Consider the following 10,464-nt stretch of genomic DNA (forward strand, 5'->3'; position numbering starts at 1 on the left):
AACTGGCCCACCACCTTCGACAGAACAAAAAAGTCCACTTCCGGCCGGGTTACAAGACATGCAATTGCGGTCGGGTGCGACATTTGCAGTTGCATTCCTAGTGTCAGACATGTAACTGGCCCGCCCCTCTCCCGCCGCCCCCTCTGACAAAACAAAGGTCCAATTGCAACCATGTTAGGGGACATGCAGTTACGGTCGGGTCCAGCGCTTGCAGTTGCAGGGATGTTGTCGGGCTTGCAACTGGCCCGCCCCCTCTACCGGCGCCCCTTCCGACAGAACAAAAACTTCTAGTTGCGGCAGAGCTAGAAGACATGGAGTTGTGGTCCAACATGCAACTTGGCCTACTGGTCTCTACTCGAACCACAAACAAAGTTTAAAAAAACTCAAACCAGAAACAAAGTCTAGTTGGCCGGTGAAAATTATTTTTGAGAAGGAAAAAAGATAAGTTACATGCCAATGACATACATACAATTGTGTGTGGCCGATGTGCATGAAAATTGTGTGTGGCCGATGTGCATGAAAATTGTGTGTGGTCGATGGGCGTGTCGGCGATAATATTTTTGGAAAGAAAGTTGCATACAGACACTGACAATAAAACATGTAATTGCATGTGATTCGATGTATATGCAATTGTGTGCGATCGATGTATGTGTAAACAAGTGACAATATTTTTTTAAATAATAGTAGCAATAGAAAATAAAGAAAAAAGAAAAAGGAAATGGGAACTAACCAAAGCGAACAGACATATTAATCGCTCCTGTCTCCAGGCAACACTAGCACTAACAAAAAATTCAGCCTAGAAGAAAGCCCAAAAAACAGACAAACGAAAAGCCACACCACCCCTCCCGACAAAACACCACAAAATTTCAGTCGGAATGCGACACTTGTAGTTATGTGGCTAGTGGCAGACAAACAATTTTCCACTTCCCCGATAAAAACTCCACATAGTTGCAGTCGCATTGAAGGCATGCCGTTACGTCGGTGTGTGACACTTGCAGTTTATGTGCCTAGTGATAAACATGCAACTATCCCCTCCCCCGACAAAGAACAATTGATTTACGGTCGCTGAAGTTAGGGAGATTGTCCAACCAGATGACAATGTTTTCAATTTTCAAAAATAAAAACCTCTTGCTCAGTTAAGAAAATAAAAAAGAATAAGGTAACTAGAATCATGCAAAAAAGGTTTGAAAACAACAATAAAAAGGAAAAGAAAAAAAGAAAAGCAAGAGAAAAGGAGAAAATACAAAATGTAAAAAGAAATTCAACATGACAAGGAACATAGACGAAATAATCATTTAAAATACTTACAAGTAAACAAAAGATTAAAAAAGATTCTCAACCGCTTCCCCACCCCCTCTCTGGACGGTTTGTTTCCCCGTTGAAAAATTAAGCCCAAAACTAGACCAAAAAAAAACCTCAAGCCCAGCTCATAGCTCATATTTAGCCAACACGAGAGAAAAGAAACAACAAAAGAAAAGGAAATTGGCCCACCGCGCACCTAAGCAATCGATTTCAGTATAAGATAGACATAGCTACATAGACCTTGAAGCAACAATGATCTAACGGCCAGAGAGTCGACTGAGTTTTAACAGTCCTGTATGAACCTAAACAGAGTAAAAGTAAAATAAATAATAAATAAATAATAAAAATAATGGTAGAAAAAAAGTCAAGGCCTATGATCTGCTACTAACTGAAGAACAAAAAGACACACACAAGTCACCTCACTACCTGTTCGTTCCCATCCTGTAGAAAAGAAAATCAAAAAGAAAAAAAGAAGCAGACCTTTTTTTAGTCTAAACACGCTTTATTTATTACTCAAACAAGTACATGGGGATACAAGATATGTTTGGAGGGTGTAACAGCCACACATGGCGCCCAAAATCCAAACCGAAAGCATGCTTAGCGAGGCTATGTGCCTCAATATTAGTTGCTCTCCCTTCGAAGATGAAGGTGCAACTGTCAAACGTAGCTGACGTTTCCACAATCTCCCTGGTAGTGCTAGCATAGGCTCCCCCGCTGCGATTCTTGATGTCTTTCACAACCTCTTGGCAGTCGCTAGCGATGATGATGCGAGCAAGGCCCAGATCCGCTGCTAGTGCGAGTGCCTCGCGGCATGCCAGCGCTTCTAGCGTCACCGGATCCGTCACGCCATGTATCTTGATAACCGAGGCTCCCAAAAAGCTACCCGAATGGGTTCTGCACAAGGCACTAAAAGATCCAAAATTACCATCTCTGGATACAGCTCCATCAACCCTGATTTTGTCAATTCCTTCAGGAGGTGGGATCCATCTTGGCATTATAGGAACTACCGTCGGAGCCGCAGTAGATGCCTTCTTTGGTTTACACTCATCAAGCTCCCAAACAAACTTCAAGATGAAGTGGTAAGTTGATAGAGGGCTCTGAAAAATATTTTCATGTAGTGCCTGTCGCCATGCAAACCAGAGTGCCCATAAAGTGGTGACTACCAAGATGAACTCTTGCGAAGATAGCATGTCCTAGATCGAAAACAACCATCGTTTAGCATCCGGCTCCGTGGCGTTATTTAGGGCTTCCACTAGATCTTGATCATGGAGAGCCCATACGCACCTAGCAACCGTACAGTGCAACAGCGAATGTTGCCATGAGTCCTCGGCTCCACAGAGTCCACAACGTGTAGTTGTTGACATATTACGATGGTGCAACACATCAACTGTCGGTATCGATTGCTGGGCCAGCCTCCACAGAAAGATTTTCAACTTTGAAGGAACATTCACTTTCCACAGAGCATTCCAAGACTGTTTTTCAGTGGCCACACTTGACGAACCAGCCCTACCCTCGAGCCAAGCCTCTCGCGTTAGCTTGGTTTCCACTAGCATACGATAAGAGGAACGGACGGAGAACACCTCACTTCTTTCATGAATCCAGGACCAGAAATCATCGATGTTCCGAGTGCAAAGTGGTATAGAATATATGGTTGCAGCATCTATTGGCAGGAATACTTCGTCAATCAGCGTACGGTTCCATTCAGGACTAGGCAATATCAACTCGGACACCATCTGAGGAGGATCGACCACTCTGCTCACAATCGGCCTCATGTTTGAGGGTCTCGGCAGCCAGTTGTGGTGCCATATGCTCATGGAATGACCGTTGCCTATTCTTCTGATCATACCTTGTGTGAGTATCTCACGGCCGTCAATTATGGCTCGCCAAATCTGGGATGGTGATGACCCTAATTCGGCCTGTAGAAAATCTCCAGTAGGGAAATACTTGGCCTTTAGAGTTCGGGCACTCAGTGATTTAGAGTTCGGGCACTCAGTGATTCCGGATCCATCACAATTCGCCATGCCTGTCTAGCGAGGAGAGCGATGTTGAAAAGTTCAATGTCACGAAAACCCAAGCCTCCACAATATTTTGGTTGTGTCATTGTGCTCCAAGAGACCCAACTAGGTTTCCGTTTACCCTCTTTGCTGCCCCACCAAAACTTCCGAATCAAGGAGTTGATATGTTCACAAAGCCCGCGCGGTAGCTTGAAACAAGACATGGAATAGACTGGAATTGCCTGTGCCACCGATTTAATGAGAACTTCTTTCCCGCCTACTGACAGAAGTTTTTCCAACCAGCCCTTGACCTTATTCTAAACACGATCCTTAAGAAACTTAAATGCCCCATTCTTGCTATATCCCACATCCAATGGCATTCCCAAATATTTATCTGAGAGCGATTCATTTGGGATATTCAGAGTATTCTTCATATCAGCTTTTAAAGAAGAAGGACATCCCTTGCTAAAAAATACAGAAGATTTTGCAAGGTTGATCCTTTGACCCGAGGCATTGCAATAACTTTCCATCAAGGCGGACAACTCATTTGCTCCAACAGAACTGGCTTTGACAAACAGCAGGCTATCATCCGCAAATAATAAGTGGCTTACCGGCGGAGCCGTCGGTGCCACTTGAATACCAGTGAGGTGCGATGATTCAGGTTGGGTTTTGAAGAGGCACGAAAGGCCCTCCGCTGCAATCAAAAACAGGTATGGAGAAATAGGGTCTCCTTGACGGATTCCTCGTGAGGGAGAAAATTGTTCAAGTTTAACTCCATTGAACAAAACAGAAAACTTCACCGAAGTAACCATTCTCATGACCGAAGCAACCCAGGATGGTGCAAATCCCAGCTTAGTCATAATAGCCTCCAAATAGATCCACTCGACACGGTCGTAAGCCTTCATCATGTCTAGTTTGACAGCACAAAATCTATTCCTCTAAGCTTTGTTCCTTTTCATGAAGTGCAAACATTCATATGCAGTTATGATGTTGTCCGTGATTAGACGCCCTGGAACAAAAGCAGACTGCTCTTCGGATATAATTTCAGGAAGGATTTGTTTCAACCTATTATATAACACCTTGGAAGCAATTTTGTAAAGTACATTGCACAAACTAATAGGCCTGAATTGAGACAAGTTAGTGGGATCCTTCACCTTCGGTATGAGTACTAGGATTGTCTCATTTATCATGTCAGGACTCTCCTCTCCTCGAAGAATCCGAAGAACAATGTTGGTTACTTCAGTGCCACACAACTCCCAGCGCCTTTGAAACAAATGCGCCGGGTATCCGTCAGGTCCGGGGGCCTTTGTGGGGTACATCTGAAAAATAAAGCCCAACACACAAAGAAAAAGAACCTCCGCCCAGCCACCACATGAAGCCTACCCCGACGAAAAGAACAAAGACAAAAAAGCAGGCCCACCCAGTTCGTTCCCTATGTGGGCTGATATACAGGAAACAACAGGGTTGCATGGATCCTAAAGCAACACAGAGATCTAAGGGTCAACAAATCGACTGAGACTTCACTAAAAATCAATCGACTGATTTTTAGCAGAGCCGTTAATTTTTTTTTTTTGCAACTCCATATTAATTAGCATTGTTTAGACTAAAACACACTCTACTTTAGTATTGTTACTTTAACAATGTTAGGGGCGTAACGAGCTAGCACACACCACTTTCTCGAATAATTGCGCTCGACAATTTTGCCCCAGAAGAAATATCTCCCTTGGGTCGCTTTCTTCTCCCGGTGAAAATTATCCTCAGCCTCATCCAGAAGAAGAAAATGTCGGCATCGGCATCGTCAGATCGCGCTGCCCGCCCCAGACAGCACAGCCCGTCCTCTTCCCGGCGTCACGTCACCCACAGCGGCGACACTTCTGGAAGAAGTGGATGTGGATCCGATGCTCCGCACCACCAAACCCAATTTTCTTTCATTATTTCCCGCCGTAAAACTCGCCGGCTTTATCCCCTCCGATTTCCCCGCACACCGCACGCACGCAGCGCCAGCGAGTAATCCCCGTCGCCATGGCTCGCCGCGCCGAGCTCCCCCTCGCCGCCCTCCTCCTGCTCCTGCTAGCCGCCACCCCCGCGCTCTCCGCCGCGGCCGGCACCATCGTCTTCACCACGCTCGGCCGCACCCGCTACGCCTTCGACGTCTACGCCCTCCCGCTCGCCCCCTCCCTCTCCGCCTCCCCCTCCCATGCAGCAGGGGCAGAGCTCCGCCTCACCGACGGCGCCTCCGTCAACTACAACGCCAACTTCGCGCCCTCCTCCGCCGCGCTGCTCTTCGTCTCCGAGCGCAACGGCTCCCTCAACGTCTACCTCACCCCCGTCCCCACAACCGCCTCCCGCCGCGAGGCGCGCGAGGTCGGCGATGGGGACTCGTCTCCGCCAGCTCCCGCGACGCCGCTGCTGCCCTGGGACCCCGTCGCGCTGCGGGACCGCCCGGCGCTCACCCGTGACGGCTCCCGCCTCGTCTACGTCTCCACGGCGGTCCCCGCGGCCGCCCCGCGCCGGAGCTGGGCGGCCGTCTACGCCACCCACCTCCCGTCCGGCCGGGGCACCCGGCTCACCCCGCCCGGCGTCGCCGACTTCAGCCCCGCCGTCTCGCCCTCCGGGGACTGGACCGCCGCCGCCTCCCCCGGCGAGCGCGGCTGGAGCGGCGAGGTGCAGGACCTCCGCACCGACGTCTACGTCTTCCGCACCGACGACGGGTCCCGGCGCACGCTGCTCGTCAAAGACGGCGGCTGGCCCTGCTGGGCCGACGACGCCACGCTCTTCTTCCACCGCCGGGACAGCGACGGCTGGTACGGCGTGTACCGCGCCAAGGTCGAGGTCTCCGATGACGGGCTCCTGTCGGCGGCCTCCGTGGAGCGGATCACGCCGCCGGGGTTCCACGCCTTCACGCCCGCCGCGTCGCCCGGGGCGCCGGGGCTCGTCGCGGTGGCCACCAGGCGGCCCGGCTCCGACTACCGGCACATCGAGGTGATCGATCTGAGCTCCGGCGCCGACAACGCCGCCTACTTCGAGGTCACCAGGCCCGTGGCGCCGCGCGCGCACCACTTCAACCCGTTCGTCTCGCCCGACGGCGCGCGCGTCGGGTACCACCGGTGCCGGGGCAGCGGGAACGGGGACTCGCCGCTGCTGCTGGAGAGCCTCAAGAGCCCGGCGAGGGAATCACTCTTCAGGATCGACGGGTCGTACCCTTCCTTCTCGCCGGACGGCAAGAGGATCGCCTTCGTGGGGCTGCCGGGGCTGTACGTGGTGAACTCCGACGGCTCCGGCGGCCGCCGGAAGATCTTCTCCGGGAACGCGTTCCCCACGTCGTGGGACTGGAAGAGGAAAGGGGTGATCTACACCAGCATCGGGCCGGACTTCGCGAGCGAGAGCACGGAGGTGGACGTGGTGGCCGTGTCCCTCGGCGACGAGGACGACGACGGCAGCAGCGTATCTCAGATTTCCATCAAGAAGCTCACAATCGGAGGCGAGAACAACGCGTTCCCGTCGCCGTCGCCGGACGGCAAGTGGGTGGTGTTCCGGTCGGGGAGGTCCGGGCACAAGAACCTGTACATCATGGACGCGGAGGACGGCGAGGCCGGCGGCATCCGGCGCCTGACGGACGGGCCATGGACCGACACCATGTGCAACTGGTCGCCGGACGGCGAGTGGATCGCCTTCGCCTCCGACCGGCACAACCCGGGGGGCGGCAGCTTCGCCATCCACATGGTGCACCCGAACGGCACCGGGCTGCGGAGGGTGGTGCACAGCGCGGACGGCGGCAGGACGAACCACCCCTGGTTCAGCCCCGACTCGAAGCGCATGGTGTTCACCTCGGACCTCGCCGCCGTCTCCGCCGAGCCCATTTCGAACCCGCACCACTACCAGCCCTACGGCGAGATCTTCACCGTCAACATCGACGGCTCGGGGCTGCAGCGGCTCACGCACAACTCGTTCGAGGACGGCACGCCGTCGTGGACGCCGCACTTCCTCGAGCCCCGGGACGTCGGCGAGACGCTGCGAGCCTCCGGGAGCTGCGCCTTCCAGGACTGCCACTGGCTCAGCATAGAGGATGATGATGCGCAGCCTGCAAGTGCTGCCCTTCGCTATGCCCATGGCAACAACAAGATCGGCTGCTAGAAGATGATATCAAGGAGAGCCTGCCGGTGCTGTATATAAATGTTTGCCCTGCTTAATTACTACTGTATCTGTAATTCTCCAGGAATAAGGCCATGTACACTGAGGCCATGTTCAGGCAAATATGAGCCAAATTGCCACTGGGATATGTATGTACTCTAGACGAAGCTATGTCCACTTGTTAATTTGTAGCAAGAGAACTGTGGTTTGAAGCAATTCTACAACAATTCTATTGCTGACTCTGGGAATTGTGGTTTTGTCAAGTAGTGCATACACTGGGAAGAACCGAGCCAAGATCATAAACAAAAATTCAACTCTACAGGCTAACAGGAATTCATCTTATCTTACATTCATACACACACTACAAATACCGATATAACTCACGCGGACCAAGCAATATCTCATAGGCTTCTGCTGCTGCAGGGGCTCTACCGACAAATCTATCTAGCGAATGACCTTCGCCACCATACCTGGAAGGCTCGGCTAAGGTTCGGGCATTCCGCGCCACTAGACGCGAAGCACTGGAACCATTCCTCGAACAGGCTCTGCTGCTCCCGGAGCGGGAGGGTGAGAAGGGCTTGCCCCAGGCTATCCTCCAGCGCTCTCGCATCCAGCCCCTTGGAGCACCTTTGAAGCCAACCGAAATCGGTTAACATCGGCGTGAACCATCCCCGGAACAGTTGGCTCCTCAGATCGCTCGGGCACTGCACTTTCCCTTGCCCGAGAGCGATGAACACGCCCGCTGATATCCGGCTTAGCTCGTACCTGAACATTGGCGATGCTTGCTCGTGCATCCTGATGAGATCGTCTTGTCCGGCCCACAGCACGACGAAATTCTCTGCCATATCATTGTTGACCAGGATCTCAAATAGCCAGCTGAGGTTCTCACTTTGCTTGCTCACTCTTTCAATCATGGGTTTATTATTGTGCCTAACTTTCAGTGCCTGGTCTGTGCCGCATTTTGGCTCCGAGTCTTCCTTAAAAAGTTCCACCAGTAGGTTTAGACACGAGCAGCAAATCTGGTATAGGCTCCTTTTGTTTAATCCAGACAAATCCTTTTGATATACTGAGCTCTTGCTTAGAAGACCATTGATCAAAGACTGCATATCTTTTCTTGCACTGTTGTTTGTGCTGCTGGTGACAGATTGGATGAGCTGACCAGTCAGGTCTTCCGAGCTGCTAGACGGTTGTGTTTGCAATCTTGACAATACATCTTTTGATAACGCTTCATCGAAAGTGCATCTAGCAAAGAGGTGCTTTAGCTTCTCTTCCTCATTCTCATTCCATGGAACTGCTTCAATGTACTCCAAACATGATCTGATTCCTTTGTCAAACGTAATCGAGGAAGCCACCTGCAATTCAAAATTAAAACAACATCTATCAGACCCATTGTGAGATGCTACCTAAACTATTATCTCTTTCTTTTGCAAGAATCATGTCAGAAAGAAGACCCATTCAAAAAAAAAAAAAACTTAAGAAGTACACTACGGCAATATTGGTAGCATGTGTAAACAATGTTCTATTATTATTGATGTCGCTGTACAACTGCATGCCTAATCTGTAATTGGTATAACTCTGTAAAAATGTAGACCACCAGGCCATACTGTGTTACAAGGGGTTCAATATAAACAGCGTGCAGAGTAACTGACAGCAGTTAAAGGACCAACCAATGTGTCATGGAGCAAATGCAATTTGTCCAAAGTTAAAATAATTTGTCATAATAATCTATGTTGCAAACATTCTGTACCAATTTTGGTACCACTAAAATTAGACTGCTCTGTTTATGTTTCCATCTTAATCAGAGCTTTTATGTTGTCGCGCTGTCATACTATTTATCAATGGGCTGACTTCAGATCCAAGGACACCCTATCAGCACACACACATTATTGATTTGTCCTCCCATAATTACACTCAACAGATAGGACCATGATATCGGCTGATTAGGTAGACAATGTTCCATACTATAGAAGAATCAATTCTTTCATTTAATTCACTAGCGAAGAAGTGAAAGCACTAGCTAACTATCAATTACTTCTTGGTTGGTTTCACACTCCCATCTGTCCAGACCTAGCTTATCTGGATACATTGTTTGGCGGCGTACGCTCACCACGCGACAATTCAAGCGCCTGCCCAGCTAACTTGCGCCCACGGCGTTAGCAGCCTAACTAGTACAAATGATAAATTTATGTTAAGGTGGCACTTGTATTTCTCAACAAGACATACTGGTCCCAGCTTTATGGGCACCATAATCCCAAAAACTGTACGGCTTGCACCAGCAAAAAATTGTCGGTATAACTCGTACCATAACAAATGTGGCTTCGCACAAACCGCGTATGACGTAATATCAATGCAATTCCAGTGATTAGGACGCAGAAAGCGACGCCACCGTTACAACAGGGTAAAATCCAAAAACATGTGCATCTATCTAGTTACTTACTAATAGAGTAGTTAGACATGACCATCAGTCATGAAGCTCATAAAATTTCAAAGGGGCCAATCAATTTGCACTGTACTAAACCTGCAACGTGCTGTCAGCCTCGCACAAACACCATCTGTGCAACCACACGGCCACCAAGGTCTACCTATCAGAACTGCACTGTACAGCAAATAGAGTAGGGAAGAATGTGCATCTCATTCTCACCTCGAGGACGGCGATGGCTCGCGAGACGCCGGCCCTGGCGAGCCACCGCGGAGCGTCGGCATGGAACATGAGCTCGACGGCGTCCCTGAAGGCGGCGACGTTGTCGACCCCGTCGACCTCGATCCTCCGGGCCCCGGCACCAGAGGCGTTGGGCTCGGGCGCCATGGCGGCGAAGAAGGCGCTGCTCCCGCAGAGCACGGCGGAGTCGAGGTCCATGACGCAGCCGGTGGCGCCGTCCCTCCCGCGGAGGCAGAGCCTCAGATCCAGCCCGTCCCCCTGCCCCTCCTCCTCCTCCTCCCGCACCGCGACGAACGGGGCCAGAGCGGGCGGCTGCTGCTGCTCCGGGTGGTGCGGGTGGTCTGTGGGGGTGGGGGTGGGGGTAGGAGGGGGGTGTGC

General features: G+C 50.9%; 2 protein-coding genes across 2 annotated transcripts; one reads left to right on the top strand and one right to left on the bottom strand.

The window, feature by feature from the left end:
- Positions 1-5,140: 5,140 nt before the first annotated feature.
- LOC119312743 (tol-Pal system protein TolB-like) lies at positions 5,141-7,654 on the top strand. The gene has a single exon (XM_037588503.1). The coding sequence runs from the start codon at positions 5,319-5,321 to the stop codon at positions 7,428-7,430; it is 2,112 nt and encodes a 703-aa protein (XP_037444400.1). The 5' UTR covers positions 5,141-5,318; the 3' UTR covers positions 7,431-7,654.
- A 72-nt stretch (positions 7,655-7,726) lies between these two features.
- Positions 7,727-10,461, bottom strand: LOC119310580 (BTB/POZ domain-containing protein At2g13690-like; the record flags this gene model as incomplete). Its single annotated transcript, XM_037586276.1, has 2 exons — positions 7,727-8,779; positions 10,069-10,461. Coding segments are annotated over 2 exons (1,305 nt in total), but the record flags the coding sequence as incomplete, so codon positions are not given.
- Between the last annotated feature and the right edge of the window lie 3 nt (positions 10,462-10,464).

The sequence above is a fragment of the Triticum dicoccoides genome, chromosome 5B (assembly GCF_002162155.2).
Source record: "Triticum dicoccoides isolate Atlit2015 ecotype Zavitan chromosome 5B, WEW_v2.0, whole genome shotgun sequence".
In the NCBI taxonomy this organism is placed as follows: Eukaryota; Viridiplantae; Streptophyta; class Magnoliopsida; order Poales; family Poaceae; genus Triticum; species Triticum dicoccoides.